This window comes from Erpetoichthys calabaricus, chromosome 17, assembly GCF_900747795.2.
Source record: "Erpetoichthys calabaricus chromosome 17, fErpCal1.3, whole genome shotgun sequence".
Lineage (NCBI taxonomy): Eukaryota > Metazoa > Chordata > Cladistia > Polypteriformes > Polypteridae > Erpetoichthys > Erpetoichthys calabaricus.
In genome coordinates, this window is record NC_041410.2 from 30,282,499 (window position 1) to 30,300,379 (window position 17,881).

Genomic DNA, 17,881 nt, shown 5'->3' on the forward strand with positions numbered 1-17,881 from the left:
TACTGAACATTGTATTACAATAAAATGTGAAAACTTCCAAAGGGGTAAATAATTTTATAGCAACTGTAAAATGCAACTGAGTGATTAGCATGAACATCAGAGAACATCATTTTAAAGCAAAGCACAAGAAGCTTAGTACTACAGTTATTCTCAAAGCTAGATGAAAACCAGAAGTCAAATAAAACAATAATTGGCTGATACTGGATAAAGTAATTACAACTATAGAGGCAGGTGGAGTGAAGAAAGCCTGAACAGTCAGAATATGACATGTGAGTAGAGGTGTTCTTAAGATTCAGATGTCACATTTAACTGAGACCAGCAGTACTGAGACACATAGTGCAAGTGAGAGTACACAAACTATAAGCTTTTATTCATTATTACCAAGCAATATTAGATCCCCACCCACTAATCAACTGTGCAATATGTTTTGCTTGTTTAACATTGTCAATGTGGAATTACTAAGGGCAACTCTCTCTCTGAAATCTTCCTCCATGAGGCAACAGATATGAGACATGAACACCGGACTTTGGGATAACAAGATCAATTGCTCAGCATCACCTGTTTGCAAACATTAGTGCTGTCATCTAATAATTGATAGACTTTAATAAAGATGTTGTGGCAAGAACGTAACATTAATAATTTCCTTACTAAGCTTTGTGTACCTCACAGGGAAATGTACATAAAGCCCAAGATGTTTTAACTCACAGTTGACAAAATATTTTTAATATCAAACATTCAAAACTCAAATATTAGATCAGTGGAAATAAAAAAGATAAATGATAGTTGGAAAAAGAGGCTATCTGAAAAGAAATTAAATGTAGATAGATACATGGATAGATGGTTATTGATCTTTTGCTAGCAAATTCTTTAAATAGAAACCAGGCATTCTCTTCTGAAACTTATAACAGAATGAAATTAATGATTAACTACAGTTGCATTTCACTCTTGAAATAGAAATAGGGCAGTTCTACTTCACAAGAAATGGCCGGATTCATTCCTTTATAAAGAAATTCAGTTCCATTTGGAAAGGATCCATTTTGTTTACCTGACCCAACCTTGTCAGGTTCAATGGCAATAAGTTTTCTCATAACATTGAACTTTTAGCACGAAGTTATTGAATAATTTCATTGTTTTAGAAAATTGGAAAGCCCCAGACATTCAGGTTATGTTAAAGCAAACATAAATAATGGATAATTTAAAGAAGGAATGCAGGTCTTTCTTATACATTAGGAACAATGCACATTTTTAGTAATTTAAAAAGTATGTGTACAAGACACAAAGAAGTAATCACTAGCTACTAAAAGTTATTTTCATACCATGTGGGCCAGGTTCTGGAACAGGGACAGTTTCCTACAATTAAATGCAAAAATGGAAAATAAATGTTAAATACGTTTTTTCCAGTCACAGTTACACCAAACAATTTTAATTTTTTTTATCCCATGTCAAATGGATTTGCTTAAAGGTGCAACATTTTATTATTTTCTATAAAATTACACTTGTTCCTGTAATCCAAAGAGACATTTTCATGGGTACTATTCACATCTTCAAATCACAAGTTTGGTTGTGCAGCCTCCTGGATTCAAATCCTGTTGCTGGTCATAGACTGTGTGGAGTTTGCATATTCTGCCTGTGTCTGGGTGGCTTTTCCTGCCACATTCCCAAATACATGCAGGATAGGATTAGGTCTGGTAAATCTAAACTGGCCTTATCTGAGCATATGTATGACTGAGTCCAGCATTGGACTGGCACACTGCCTAGAATGGGTTCTTTCCTTGCATTTGACGCTGCAGGGAAAGTTACAAACCTGTACAGGCAGGAACTGTATTATATTGTTGTTATAAATTTAAATTATAGTCCAGATTAGAGGAATAAACTATTTTAAAACAGTGATTTTTTTTGTGTGTATTGTGAACATCCTAAAAAACAACTGGATAATTTGCATGGATCTCTTTCCTGTTTCATGGGGAGCTGTAGCTCATGCCCACAGTAAATGGCCAATTGGCAGGAATCCACATTGGATGCCAGTCAGTCTCAAGAGCACATTCACTTGCTGGGCTGATTTATACACACCAGTGAAAATGAAAGCATGTTGCTGGACTGTGGGAGAACATAAAATTCAACATGTAGAAAGCACACAAACTACACAAAAAAGATTCCACATCCAGGGTTGAGGGAGAAGCTGGCTTCCCAGTTCAGACATGATGGACAAAATGTCACTTCTGCAGTGTCATTCTACATTTGCCTACTAATTAGAAGCACAGTGGGCTACAAACTTTAAGAAAAACCTGCACACATAAAACTTTTAAGTCATATTTCTGTTAGGGTGTTTTGAATTGTGATGGTCGGTATTCACAATGAAACCCAAGCTGCAATACAGAGAAACTGGTTTGCAGATGTTCTTATAATAGAAGTAGATACATTTGTTTTTTCAAAGCCTTATTACAAGTATCACGGAAAATATTTACTATTATAATCTGAAATTCTCTCCTGTGAGGTATCTGTGTGAGGATTCATCAGCAGTAGCACTTATCACTGTACATTTTGCTGGATACCTTTAGTCAAGCCAAATTACAAGACCAGGACACAATGAAATTGTTTACATTTTTAGTATGATGGTGAAAGTTGTCATACCTTCACCATAACCCACAAAATAAGCAACTTGTTGTTCAAAGGCTTGCAAACAAGTCATTAAGCCACAAAGCATTTGACTGCTTTCTCCTTCTTTCTGCTCTTCTATCCATTCATATTCTTACTATAATATTAAGGAAATTAGGCCATGGGGGGTCCAGCAAGCACTGAGCACAAACAGAACCAGCTCTGGAACAGGGGACATATCTCATTACAGGGAACACTACTGAGATCATGCAGCCTACATATAGGCCACTCGATTTTAACCTAGGAGTGTAAAGCTGTGAGACTGTAAATGTAACTTCTATGCCTCTTAATAAACCCACCCATCCATCCATTTTCCAACCCGCTGAATCCGAACACAGGGTCGCGGGGGTCTGCTGGAGCCAATCCCAGCCAACACAGAGCACAAGGCAGGAACCAATCCCGGGCAGGGTGCCAACCCACCGCAGTCTTATTAAACCTTTCATATTAAATTTCTGGAATGTACTGCATATTTCCCCTGACTTTTTCCATTACAGTGTTCACCCACCCATTAATTTTCTAAACATGCTTTATCTTGGGTAGGGTTGTGAGGAAGCTGGAGCCTATCCTGGCAAACATCGCATGCAAGGCTGGAACAGTCCCTGGACAGAGTGCCAGTCCAGCCCAGGGCAAAGACAGTCATACACATTTTGGCCAATTTAGCATTGCCAATCCACGTAACCTGCATGACTCTGGACTGCAGAAAGAAACCAACATGGACATAGACAGAACATGCAGAATTCGCACAGGGTGGACCTGGGATATAAACCCATTGTTATCTGTTCTTAATGGAACAGTTTTTTTTACTTCATTCCAGTCATTTGCTTTTTCGTTTCTTTTCATACTCAGGCTTAACTTTCACAGACTAATAGTGAGTTTTCATGTAATTTTGTTTGTTTGGCAAACCTCATTACAAAAAGCACGTTGTTAATGATGTTATATAAAATAAACACTGAAAAAATGTTGTGAATGTTGCAAATGGAGCCTAACTGTAAACATCTACATCCTGAAACCTGTTAGGTGCTCCAGTTATTTCAAAACTCTGCTGCTAGAGCTCTTACACAGGCTCACAAAACCAAACACATGTCAGCCATCCTATTCTACCTTTGCTGGCCTCTCTGTGTCTTAATATGATTGAATATAAAATTACATCACTAACTTATAAAGCTGTAAATGGCCTTGCACTGAACTACTTTTGTCACTTTCTCAGTTTTTATGCTCTTTTTGCCAAAAGGTCTAATAATTCCAGCAATCTTTGTCCAGATGCTCAGGATGATCTGCGCATATATCACAAATTATGGATTTCTTACAGTACTGTACTTGTATTTTTGTATTTCATGCTGGTTCACTGTCTCTCATTCTAACTTTTAGCTTTATGTTTCTAGTATTTACCTTTATTTCGTGTGTTATGCGGATATTATTTGTATACAAAGATGTCTATACCATGTTGTTTATTCTTAATTCATGTAAAGAGCATGGGAAAGGGGGCTACATAAATAAAATGATTGTTTTTATTATTTGTACCCGTATATCCGGGTCGTGCACATAACATTACCTCAACGACATCCTCTTTTGTATACGTTGACGAACTTTGTATCGAGTAATACTGACAAATCCTCACTCTGTACCCCCAATACACACAAGTGTGTACCAAAGCTTTTATTCGGCTGTAATTAAAGGACCACCGCTGCAGCCACTATACTGCCCCATACACTCAAAGTGCCCGCGGTTGGACCAAGCGGGAGTTCAGGTTACTGAACGTTTTACATTCTCGAGGATCACAGGTTTACATACCCGAAACTATTTTTCTTTCGATATGCTATTCAGAAATGATTACCAGTTTGAGGACCCCAGCTGAATGCACTACCACGGCGACATTTTCTTGCTCCATGGCCGTTACTTCGTCAGTAGTGTCTGCAAAGGTTACATTACATGTGCACCGTCTAAAACTTTCGCTGTGTCTGCAAAGTTGGGGTCGAAAGGGGATATTTCCTGTTTTTATAAACAGAAGGATTAAAGTTCACTAAGAAACCCCCGCCTTCACGTTCAACCGGTCACTGATTTATTATCACTGCGCATGTGTGAGTGAACGCGGGGCAGAATGGGTAATGCCAGGGACCGCCCTAGTTGCGGTCGTCTGTTTGCGCATGCGCTTGACCGATTCCCCTCCAAACCAAAGTCAAAATGCGAACTTGTTTATCATCGTGCATAGCGTTGTGACACCATCACCTATTTACATAATACAAGCATTTTGTTTTATTTTTTTTATTTTGAATAAGGTAAGGTCTGTAACAATTAATACGTTGCTATCGCGAGGAAGTTATATTTTTAAATACATAGCAATATAATTTGTTATTTATACAGATGGGGTTTGTTCAAAATAATGAATATACAGTAATTCTTAGCTTTCTGTTAAATGTGTTTTTTAGTCTTTATTTGAACAATAACGTTTTACATACAGTATTATACAAAACATGTTAAAATGTATATAACAATACAAATAATACAAATCTTAAAGTAAAATAAAGGAAACATAAAAAAACATACATCAGTAATATTCTCAGAAGAGTAGAAATCATTGAGAAACAGATTAGAAGGCTTTAACCAACATCTGAGTTTTGCAGCTCTTAATGAACTCAAGAGAGTATACAGCTATAAATAATTAGGTAAGGAAAAGGTTAAATAAAGGACTACATCTGATCCATTTACAATTATGAATTAAATATTTTCCAAATTATATTTTAAAAATAAATGCTATAATTAATAGATTTGTTCTCGTAAAAAAAAACAATTTCCTTTAATGTGAAAAAAAAAATCTGAACTAGTGCAAGTCACCCAGATTCAGGGTGTTCGCTAAAAAATGTAATGATTTACTTAATGAGGCAGAAGTATATAATCAACAAGAATAATTGTATCAAATATTTGAAATATTAAAAGGAGTGCTTCAACTTAAAACTAAAATCTGTAACATTTCAATTTAAATCAAAATCAATTTAAATTTAAAATCTAAAATTCTAAATTTAAAATCTCGATTGTTATATAAATGTATCATTTTTCACTTTTTTTTAGAGGTCCATAGATGGCTAGATCCCTAGTAAAGGAACAAATATAACATTGTATTCGTAAACAATTCATCTAAAACAAAACCTCACATGCTTATGTTTGGAATTTGTCATTTTTAACCTTCTGAGAGCAGCTCTTTGATGACTAGGACCACCGATAAAGAATCAAATATAAAAAATATCATATTCATAATTAGCAACCTCAAAATATAAGGACACTCGACAGGCCTATATTACCAGTCTACATTTTTCAAAAGTTTTGTGAAAAGGAGAAATTTTGACCCCTCGTATGCCATTAGGGGGTGAACCCATGGGGTCATTTGATGGGGAATGCACTACTTCAAGTTCTTCTGATCATTTTGCCTAAGACACCTATTGGTGTATCATAAGGGTGTCATTTGCTATATAAAATATGGTCAAAAGTGACCTTAAAGGATGGAACCGGAAAAGCTCAACGTATTGTATAACTAGACATCAAAGCCAGTCAAATGGTATATCATATGTGGGAGTTTTCTTGTAATGGTGAGTCAGGAGGCACTGATAAAACAAAACTGAAGTGACATCAGAACATTCAGAAGCCATTCTTACAAACAAAATTCCAGAAATCATATATTGATATAAATTTGTGGTAATGTAAAATACTGCCATCATGTATCACCAAATAAATCCAAAATAAAATTGACATTTTTATTAATCTAAGTGTCTGCTCTTTTTGCCGTGTATGTGTGTGTGTTCAGTTTCACGCATTTGCAGACAGTGTGCTGATGTGGGTGGTCTGCAGGTCTCTGGAATTCAGTTCATATTCCTCTCAGTAGGAGGCTTGATGAATTTTGAAGGTGTTAAAGTTTATTACCATTAAATGTTCCAGTCCTCTGCGAAGCTGAAATAAATTTGTGTCACAATATCAGCACTAAATTAGACTCGATTGTACCTTAAGCCAGGCATGTCGAACTCTGGGCCTGGAGGGCCGCAGTGTCTGCAGGTTTTCATTCTAACCCTTTTCCTAATCAGTGACCAGTTTTCACTGCTAATTAACTTCTTTTACCTTCATTTTAATAGCCCTGTTTACTAACCAGCTGAACTGGGAGTTCAAACTCCAACCAATTTCACTCCAATCGCTTTCTTAATGAGAAGCTGATCCTTGCTGTTAATTAAACCTGTTATTTAATTATATGACTTGTTGCTGCTCTCATTCTGCCACAGCAGACATTTCCAAAACTGTTGATTTTTCTGTTTTTTCTTAGAAGACCGTCAAGATGTTTTGGTGACCTGAGAGATCACCCTTACCAAGACCATCACCTTTCTTTATTTTTAGATATTGTGTGATGGGCACAGGTGAGCTGGTCATGTGGCAGCTCGTTTTGTGTCTCATTATTGTTTGGCTGCTAATTAAGGAAAAAGAGACAAACAAGGGCCCTGAATCAAAGTAATTAAAACTAAGGCAAAAGAAGTTAATTAACAGCAAAAACTGGTCAGTAATGAAGAAGATGGCTAGAATGAAAACCCGCAGGCACTGAGCCCCTCCAGGACCGGAGTTTGACACCGGTGCCTTAAGCAATGTCATATATAACATTATATATAACAATGGATTAAGCATTTTTCAAAATCTTATGTTATCACATGCAACATGAACAAAGAACAGAATAGCACACAGTACACATTTAATGCATACTACAGAAATCAGCATGAATAATTACAAAACTGCACTGCTGGCCCATGCTATAAAAGTCCTCGTAGCATTACTTTTTTAGGGTGAGGCTGTAGGAGAGGAATAAGATTAATAAAAAATCATGATTCACTAAACCAGCTGTTGGAGGAGACAATCTAATGACATGATGAGAAGTTTCTGAGTAACTTCTAATATTTTATCAATGACTTCCTCGGTGGAGTATGTGCTTTCATTATATTGCAAGATCTTTTCTTGACATCAGATGCATACATGACTTACAGTTGATTCAGAAAGTGTTCCTCCCTATCACTTTCTGCACACTTTAAGGTGTTGTAAATGTAATTTTAAATTAATACATTTGTCATTTTACCCCATCAATTTACTCTCAATAACCCATAATAATAAAGTAAAAACATGTTTACAGAGAGGTATGTAAATTTATTAAAAATCAAAAGCTAAACTCTCTTTCATGTAAGTATTCAGAGCCTTAATTCAGTACCTTGTTAAAGACACTTTGGCAGCAATTACAGCTTTGAGTCTTCATGGATAAGTCTCCACAAGCTTTGCACACCTGGATTTGGGCAGTTTATCCCATTACCGTTTTCCAGCCCTTTGGTGGGCATACTGCCTTTTGGTATAGCCATAAAGATCAAACTGTGATTATCTTTCCAGGCTGTACATTGGTGTGTCAGGGTCCCAGTGGTTTCTGTCAGTTCTGAGCCTGCAATGCTGGACATCTTTCAGTTTTGAAGGGAAGCAGGCTTGATGTGCTTCTTGTTTGCCGCACTCTGATTCTGTGGCCGACCACTGGGTTTCTGGTCATCAGCCTTGCCCATTTGTTTGTGCTTCTGCATTAGAACCTGGATGGCACATCTGGAAATACCTGTGTTTTTAAAGAGACCTTGATGATGCAGGATGACCACCTTGTATCTTGACAATATGGTGTAAGATTTGCTGTATATACTACTATATCTACCACAAACTCACTTTTTAGTCTGGTGGTCCATTGCCAAGTGTAACTGCCTCTAAGCAGCTGTTTCTGTTTCAGTTAATCACATCTGTTGAACCTTCACACCGTGCAATTTATTATTAGCACCTGTTTGTTAGATTTACTTGATCTTTCTGTCGACTTTCCCCACAACAGACAGTCACATTTTTCTATATTTAAATTGCCATACATTTATTAATGCATTACTGAGTTATCAGCTCATTTATCACTGTTCTGCACTTTGACGTCAGCAGTGGAAAGAAAAAAATCATTTGTTGAACTTTACTGCACAGAATTGTACAGTACAGATAAGGACCACATGTGTCACACTCCACCTTCTACTGCAGAGTATCTGTTATTAACTCTTATCTCATTGTTTTTGCATCATTGTAATCCCATAAGTAAATTTCCTAGGAAAGGAAAAAAAACGTTCTAGTGCATTCCGTGTAGAGTCATGTGTGACGTTACTGAAGCATTTTTCATTACAATCAGACAATCTCTGTTTGTTGTAACGCTATCAATAGCAAATACCATCACAGTGTGCTTTACATAGCAACCATGATTAAAACAAAATAAAGTCATGGGCAGGCATACCATGTAGGGTTTGGTCCCACCCCGGGCCCCATACTGCTAGGCACTGACTTCCTGCGGCCATGAACTGGATAAGCGGGTTACAGCTGGGTAGACAATAACATGAAAAAATTAAAAATGCAAAATGTACCACTAAAAGAAAGCAGGATTAGCTGAAAAATATTCAACAAACCATTTGCAGCAAGAAATTCCATCTAACGGACTGTCATACAGTAAATAACTTGATTAACTAAAGCCAATTCCAATCATTTGCTTTTTAAGCAAATTTCACTGCAACCTTAAAATTTACTTTCATTGCAGAAATAGCACAGGCTTCATCCAAATGAACCTCTACAAGACTTGACTTTCCCAAACATTTTCTTTTCCTGACAGAATTATGTCATTAGTTGCCAGTCTTTTAGGTTTTTATATTGTTCATTTCCGAGTATGACTTGCATTGCTGCCATTTCCCATCCCCAAAAAAATGATAATAATTTTTTCTCATATTACTTCCCAGCATCCATATCTACTGATTTTCTGACCCTGTATGTTTACTTACAAGGTAATGGAGAAGTCAAAACTTACCTTAGTCATCTCATACACAAGAACTGGATCAAGCATGGAAATGTCAATCCGTTGTAAGACACGCTTATATCAACAAGCCCAATTACATGACCTTCTACCATCCCAACTGTACTATCAATATGATATGATCATTTGCAAAAACAAAAAAAAAAACAATGTACCCTATTTGCTGGGATCACTATGTATGACGGGGTGAGCAACTGCTTCTCCAGGTTTGGTGGTAGGAATTTGCAGTACAGCCACAGTATAATGATGAGGATGATGGTAAGTCTTGATGACACCTCTGGATGTTGAAGCTATAGTAGTTGTAGTATATTGTAGTTCTGGGAGAGGAGGTAGAAATAGTGAATGAATATAAATACTTAGGAACTTACCTAGATAACAATCTTAACTGGAATACAAATACAAAAAAATTATTTTCTAAATGCAACCTGCGCTTATTTCTCCTCCATAAACTCAAACTATTTAAAGTAGACAAGGACCTCATGTTGTCCTTCTATCGCAGTATGATCCAGTCTGTGATCACTTTCAGTTTCATTGCCTGGTTTAATAGTCTGACAAACCAAGTAGGTTTTACATTTTCTGCTCATTTTTCCTGACTTTGTTTGTGTTTCGTGTATTTTGATGATTGGCTTTTTTTTCTGACATTCTGCCTGTATCAGACTGTTCCTCTGCTCATATCTTTCAACATATTCATCTCTCTGTATTTTTTCAGAGAAAATATTATTTTCCAGGCTACTGTCATTGGTTTATTTATACTATGTTGAAGATATCATGCACATTTTTTTATTTTAAACATTGTTTGTGATAATGAAAACACTTTACAATCAGGCTTATGATGATGCCATGCCTCCATTTTGTTTTGTATTTTGTGTTTGCTGCCATTTTGTGTGATTCTTTATGGTTGCAACCATTTTGTTTATGATTGCTATGCCCTAATTGGACACATTACATATTTTGTCATGTCTCTCTGCCTATGTAAGATAGTGGCTCAGATTCCTAGATATGTTCTCAAAATGCTTTTGATAGTTAGTTTCTAAAGTATTCTTAGTAGCCTGTAATTTTTGTGTGCTTTTTCAGCTTGATTTTTGTTTTTCTTTTGATCTTTCTGGTTTTGACCTTTTCTTGGTTAATAATTGTGAGATGTTCTCTCCTCATATCTTGGTCCATCTCACTATTCAGAATGCTAATTTCCTTTTTCCTGTTCAAACTGAATCACAACAACAAGAGTACTGGCAAGTGTCCAGTAGCTACGTGACCCATGTTGTCTAGCTGAGCTATGCCAAGAAAGACTGCGCTGAGCTATCAGGTGAATGCTGATGGTCAGATGCAGTGACCGTAATATGACAGGCATGTGTTAGGAAGATTTAGGTACTTAAACCTTTTATGTCTTGTACAAAAGTTGCTAATTACTATCCTCAAAAATTTCAAAAGCATCTAGAAGAATTTCCTAATGCAGTATGTGGTGAAAATCTTGAATCAGTTATCCAGCCACATAGCTGAACTGCAAAACCTTATCAATTTTTAAAAGTGTATGCCTTTGGATAATTTTATCATGCATTTCCTTACTTTCTTGACATGTATTTAAAATGTTTGCTTTCTGTAGTTTCTGCATTGGTTTATATGTAATATCTTTAGGCTTTTATGTAGAGTATGTAGGATGACACCAGTAGTTTGAATGGGCACAATGGTCACTTTATCCATTCTCCATAAGCAGTTTATTTCTTTTGTCAGTTTTGTGCACTTCTGCATTCTATAAGTATGTGTATTGTGTAAGGTATGTGTGTTTGGTAAAGCAATGTCAATAATATATGTGGTTTTGTTTGTCTTCAAGTATTATGTCTGGTCTGTGATGGATGATATTTTTGTCTGTCAGTATATTTCTGTCCCATTGTGGGATATGTGTGGCATTTTCTAGTACTGTGATGGGGTGTACTTGTAATATGGTTTGTTTGTGTTGCGATGCCAGTTTTAGAGATATAATGTTTGCCATCTTCATTGTGTCTGTGCATATAGTCTATCTCTGTTAGCAGTTTACAGCCTGATGTGATGTGTTGGATTGTTTCTTGATTCTTATGGCAGTGTTAGCGTGTACTGTCTGTACATTAAGAGCTCTGTGGTGAAATTGGTCAAGAATGACACATTTGTTGGTGTGCACCCGGCAACTAACCTTTCTTAGTCAATTAACACCACCTCCATAGCCAAGAAGGTGCAGCAGCATCTCCACTTCCTTCAGCAGCTATGGAATTCAAACCTACCTCTCCCCTGTTCTCACCACATTGTACAGGCGCAACCTCGACAGCTTTCTGACCAACCACATTACCATCTGGTTTGGAAACTGAAGTGTCTCTGACTGTAAGCTCCTATAACAAATAGTGCACAAAATAGAGAAGATCATTGAGACCTCTGTACCCTTCATTAAGGACATCTTTATCAAATGTTGCATCTACAAAGCCTTCAGCATTGTGAAGGACCACATTCACCCCTCCATTGGTCTCTTTGTCCCACTTAAATCTGGTAAAAGTTACTATAGTTTCCAAATCAGTTCCATTGGGTTCTCAATCAGCTTTAAGCCTTTGGCTGTCTGGATTGTGAACTCTGTGCTGCCCAACAGATCTGTTCCTAGTAGTTTAATCTTTCCAATTTCAAATAGTATATAACATTAGTTACCCACTGACTTAAAAGAGGTGGGTTAGGATTCTTCCATTTGAGCAAGATAAGTCTACGTGGCAATAGTGAAGTAAAGGCAAATACAGTTTGTTTGTCCTTCTGCACTTTAAGCCCATTCAGAAGTACACCAAACATAGCTGTTAGTTGTACCACTAAGGCTGTCTGAAAGGCATTTAAAGATTTTGGTCCAGAACAGGGGTAGGCAACGTCGGTCCTGGTGAGCCACAGTATGTGCAGGTTTTTGTTCCAACCCAGTTCCTTAACGAGAACTCAATTATTGCTGATGAAGCACATATTGCTTAAGTGACATTTTGATGCTTCATTTTAGTGGTCTCGCTTGTTAAGGTTCTCCAACCTTAATTGCTTATTTCAATCTTAAACTGCTGCATTCAGTGTTTTTAATTGCTCCTTATTAGCAATAAGATGTAAAAGACAAAGCAGCCAGCAGTTCTCCAGCTAGCTTTTTTCCAATTACATCTGTGTGTGTTCATCATGCACTGTTTGATTTAATAAAACACTTAATAGAAAAATGTGACAGACTGAAAATGATTTGTTTTAGGCTTCATATCATTTGGATGATATCCTTGGAAAGGAAAAAAATCTACGATATAAGAGCCTTACATTGCACAGACTAACAAGCCATAAAATTAAATAAGGTCTGAGACTGGCAATGATTGGTTTCTAATTAAGCAATTGGGTTGGAATGAAAACCTGTAGCCACTGCGGCTCACCAGGACCGACGTTGCCTACCCCTGGTCCAGAATGATGTTAATTTGATAAACGAACAAAACATATGGCCCGATGAGGCTGGGGCTCGATTGTTGCAACATTCACTGGTTGGACAATTTTAAATGAGACAGATGTGCTTGATAAAAGATTTTAAGTTGAAAAATTGTATGCTTTGCGCATATGGAGCTCGAGTGAATTCTGTGCATGGCTGCCGTCCAGTTCTTTTCTTGTTAAGTAAGAGATCCTTTTCCTTTTGTACTCTGGGATCTTTGAAAGGAAGGCACTTTAAAATGTTTTTATATGTTACAGAAATGCTGTCCGAGTCCTCAAGTCTGATCAGTATTTCTTCCAGAATGGAAGTAGGGGCGATGTAGGGAAAACTGGGCAGGTTTTGTTTAGTAAAGTTTCTAATTTGGAGGTAGTGAAAGAAATGTGTTGCTGGAAAGTTAAATTTGGAGTGTAATTGTTCGTAGGATGCAAAGACATTATCTATGATTTAATCCCATATGTTTTCCAAACATTAAAAACTGCATACGTTTGAGAGGGTGGAAAAAGGTGGTTAGAGTTGCCACAGATAAAAGCTTCTCTATCTTGAAGTGCTTCCTACATTCGTTCCATATTTTGAGTGAATGAAGCACAATTGGGTTGTTAGTATATTGACGATAACTCGTATTTACTGGGGTAAAAAGCAAGGAAAATAACGAAGTACTGCAGGATTTCATTTCTATTGCAAACCAAGCCTGTGTCTGTTCATCTATTTTTGTCCATGTCCAGGTTTTTATAGCTTGTATATTTGCTGCCCAGAAATAAAATTAAAAGTTAGGTAGAGCCATGCCTTCTGCCTTGTATATATCTATTTCACTTTATTACTATATTTTCCTTTATCTATTAAGTATCTATTACCTACTGTATTTATAGTATCGTATAGTATAGTGTAGTTTAGTATAGTATAGTATAGCTCTCACCTTGTTCTGCAGTTGTCCTGTATATATGTACATGTTGCTTGTTACACTTGGGCACATTATTTTGTGCAACTGTATGCTGTAATACTGTAGGACAAAGTGGGCATTGCCCATTCTGCTACACTTTAGTGGCACGCCAGTCCAGTGAAGAAAGCAGATTTAACAGGAATGCAGGCATGCAGCTGCACAAAACCTCCACTTGCATTCCAGACTAAGTGACTGAACTCCAGCTTGTAACAGGATCTTCCTGGACTTCATCTGAAAACAAAGGTGTAAATCAGAGTTGCACTGACACCTCTACAGCCCCTCTGCAGATCTTTTGAGCCAGAAGGAGCAAAATAAACTCAAGCAAGGACAAGGACCTATAATTAAAGGAGTGACAACTAAGATGGACAAATATCTCTCCATTAGAAGACACTGATTTTGTCACTTGAAGTGACTTTTATCCAGTCAGGAGAAGGTTCAGCCATCCCTCAAAACTACATGCACCTTGACTATCAAAAGTATGTGGAAGAAGAAGCTCTAGGATGTTTGCTGAACACTCACTAAACTCCCTGGAGAGTCTCTTAGGGGACCCATCTGGGATACTCTCAAGGAGGGGAGAATATGCAAATGATCTTCTGAAACCTGGTCTCTGAAACCAAAAAAGTTATGAGCCACACTTCCTTGGAGAGATGAATCTGACAAACTCTTCTTTTTGTGAACCTGAGAGTAGAGATCCAGCCAGTCTGAAGACTGAGAAGCAACCATCACTTTAAGAAGGGAATTTCAGCATCTAAACTATTGTGCCAGAAAGCGTAACACTTTCCATAAGTTGTAAAGAGCACAGCAAAGAGTTCTAACAGCAGAAAGCAAGCTGAGAAAACAGCAGCGCAGCAGTGACAAGGATCACACAGCACAGAGAATGAGTGCGCCCCAACACAAGAAGAATCCTCTAATTGAACCCGGAGCAATAATAATGCAACAATTCCAAAAAACATAAGACATCATCCATTAGGACTTGGTATTGTAAAACTATTTCTGTGCCAAAATAAAGTAGAACTCTGAAATACCAGTAAACAGCTATCCTATATGTGTGTCTATGTCCAGTCTTATTATGTCAATATATATATATTTATATGTATGTATAAATATCCATCCATCCATCCATTTTCCAACCCGCTGAATCCGAACACAGGGTCACGGGGGTCTGCTGGAGCCAATCCCAGCCAACACAGGGCACAAGGCAGGAACCAATCCCGGGCAGGGTGCCAACCCACCGCAGGACACACACAAACACACCCACACACCAAGCACACACTAGGGCCAATTTAGAATCGCCAATCCACCTAACCTGCATGGAAACCGGAGCGCCCAGAGGAAACCCACGCAGACACGGGGAGAACATGCAAACTCCATGCAGGGAGGACCCAGGAATCGAACCCAGGTCCCCAGGTGTCCCAACTGCGAGGCAGCAGCGCTACCCACTGCGCCACCGTGCCGCCCATGTATAAATATGCATCTATAATCTTTGTGTTTATCAATAAATTGTATCATTCTGTTTCTTAAAATGAGTGTGCTTCAGTTACCTTGTTATAAGTCTAAAGGCTGGAGACTCATTCCAAAAACAGAGAAAGGTAAAGTAAATAAAGTAGGAGCCTTGCTGAATTATTGGATTAATTACTCGTTTGGCCAAAGTCAAATCTGATAATTAATTAAACCAAGTTAAAAATTTATTTTTCAAATCTCAAATTATTATGGCATCTTACTGGGTGGTCATCTTATTGATTATTACTCATTAAAATCCTACAATACCGTGTATGGATGGCATGACAATTAAGCCAGTTGACTTCACTTGATTGTTAGTATCCTTCAGAATATATTTTCTGTAGTTCCTTGAATTTATAATTTGATTTTATATGGCTAGCATAAACTCTTCTGTGTCTCCAAACATATCACCACAGCTTTGCCAGGTGTCTGATGCAATTAACCACACAGGGCTGATCAAGTTCATGAGAGTGTGTTGCTTTTTGGGTCCATGTTTGTGTTTTAAGTTGTGTGATTGTTATGTCATCTGTGATGTTGCATGGAGTGTGTATATTAAGTAGTGTGTAATTTGTGTCTGCATGTTGAACTATTGCTTTGTGTAGTGTTGATGTATGCAGCTTTGTGTGCATTTTTTTATTATTAATAAATGTGTTGTATAAATTAATTATATCTTTGAGACCCTTTCCCCCTCTCAGGAAGTTGAAGAGTAGGTTGTTCTATGGCTGCTTTGGGGTGGTGCTGTTTGTGTTCTGTGTAGTGTACATGTTTTCCATTGGAGCTGTTGTAGGCCTGTTTGCGAATAATTTTTAAGTCTAAAGGAGTATGTATTTGTATGACATATGTGTTGATGGCTTTAATTGTGTAATGTGTATGTAGGTGTGTGTTGAGTATTTGAGAAAGATGTGATGTATATTTTTCTGTAATAGCATATTTATTTTGTGTTGTTTAAATCTCTCCTGTTGGAACCCAAGGTATTTATAATTATTATTATTATTATTATTATTATTACCCACCAAACATGATGAGACTGAAGCTGGCTACTTATTTACCAGCTACCTATACTGTACTTATTCCGATTTTCCATTCCATCTTAATAATCTGCTGCATTGTGCATCTTTAGCCAGTAGATGTCACTAAAGACCTATTCTTCTATGTGCATTATTATTATTATTAAACATAGTAAGCTACTTGGGCGGCACGGTGGAGCAGTGGGTAGCTCTGCTGCCTCGCAGTTAGGAGTTTGCATGTTCTCCCCGTGTCTACGTGGGTTTCCTTCCCACAGTCCAAAGACATGCAGGTTAGGTGGTGTGCTTGGTGTATGTGTGCACACCCTGCGGTGGGCTGGCGCCCTGCCTGGGGTTTGTTTCCTGTGTTGCCTGGGATTGGCTCCAGCAGACCCCCATGACCCTGTAGTTAGGGTATAGCGGGTTGGATAATGGATGGATGGAAGTTGCTACTTGGCATCAATAGCTATCACCTTGTTTATTCTTTTGTACACTGTCTCACAATAATGACACTGGAATATGAAAATGGACGTGTTCCACTACAAATATGCTGACATATACAACATTTTACAGTGGGCTTTGTTTTACTTTTGACCTTCTGACCATGGTAAATGTGACCATTTGACCAGAATGACACTTCACGTTCTGGTATATTGCAAGGGAATCATCTATTCTTTTATACACCATCTCAAAGTTCTGTCACTGGAATATGAAAATACATGTGTTCCACTACAGAAGTACTGAATTACAGGAAATTTTACAAAAGAATTTTTATTTGTGGTCCAAGAACATGAAGCTTTTTATTATTTGACCAAATAACACACCACATTCTGCTAAAGTGCAACTGATTTATATAACAGCAAGAGCTGGCAGGTAGATGTGATGGTTTCATTTCTTCATTTCGGTGATTTCACCTCGATCTTTACACGTTCTGTTCATGCCTGTGAGGCTTTACTCCGGTCACTCCTTTTCTTCTTCACAAATCCTCAAAGTGCACTGCTTTGTCAGTGCTTTCGCCCAGTTTTGCCTAAGATGAACGCAATGACGTTGTTTTTCCAATTTTTAATGGACATCACCTACCCATTAATAGCGCTCTTTATGTCTCAGATGTGTCATACTATTGAAATACCAAGTAGTCCCAATACTTGTGAGTAAGCAACATCCCAGTAAACTACTGCTTTGGTTTTCAGCTTGAAGATGCAATACACTTAGCAAGCAGTTCTTCAGTTTAATAAGCTTACAGTTGAAACGCAAGCTCACCCACTCATTAAAGAATAACACAGTTTGTATTACTCAAATGATGTCAGTGAGTGTCAGTTGGTGGGGCCTATACCCTGAGGAAAGCCTTGCAGACACAAGGAGAATGTGCAAAATTGTGCATTGTTAGACTGAACTGCCATTTGGCCAAAACAATTTCATGTGTTATTGTACGTTTAAACACCAATCAATTGATCATAAAAGAG

At 37.5% G+C, this 17,881-nt stretch overlaps 1 protein-coding gene across 2 annotated transcripts in view; it reads right to left on the reverse strand.

The window, feature by feature from the left end:
- Positions 1-4,714, reverse strand: part of sord (sorbitol dehydrogenase) — a 35,501-nt gene extending 30,787 nt beyond the window's left edge. Inside the window, exons 1-2 of one of the 2 annotated variants that reach the window (XM_028792660.2) lie at positions 4,490-4,714; positions 1,317-1,350 (exon numbers count right to left, since the gene is read on the reverse strand). In XM_028792660.2, coding sequence (XP_028648493.1) covers positions 1,317-1,350; positions 4,490-4,543 — 88 coding nt within the window. In that variant the 5' untranslated portion in view covers positions 4,544-4,714. The remainder of the gene's footprint in view (positions 1-1,316; positions 1,351-4,489) is intronic. The other variant, XM_051920640.1, reaches the window with a different exon arrangement.
- Between the last annotated feature and the right edge of the window lie 13,167 nt (positions 4,715-17,881).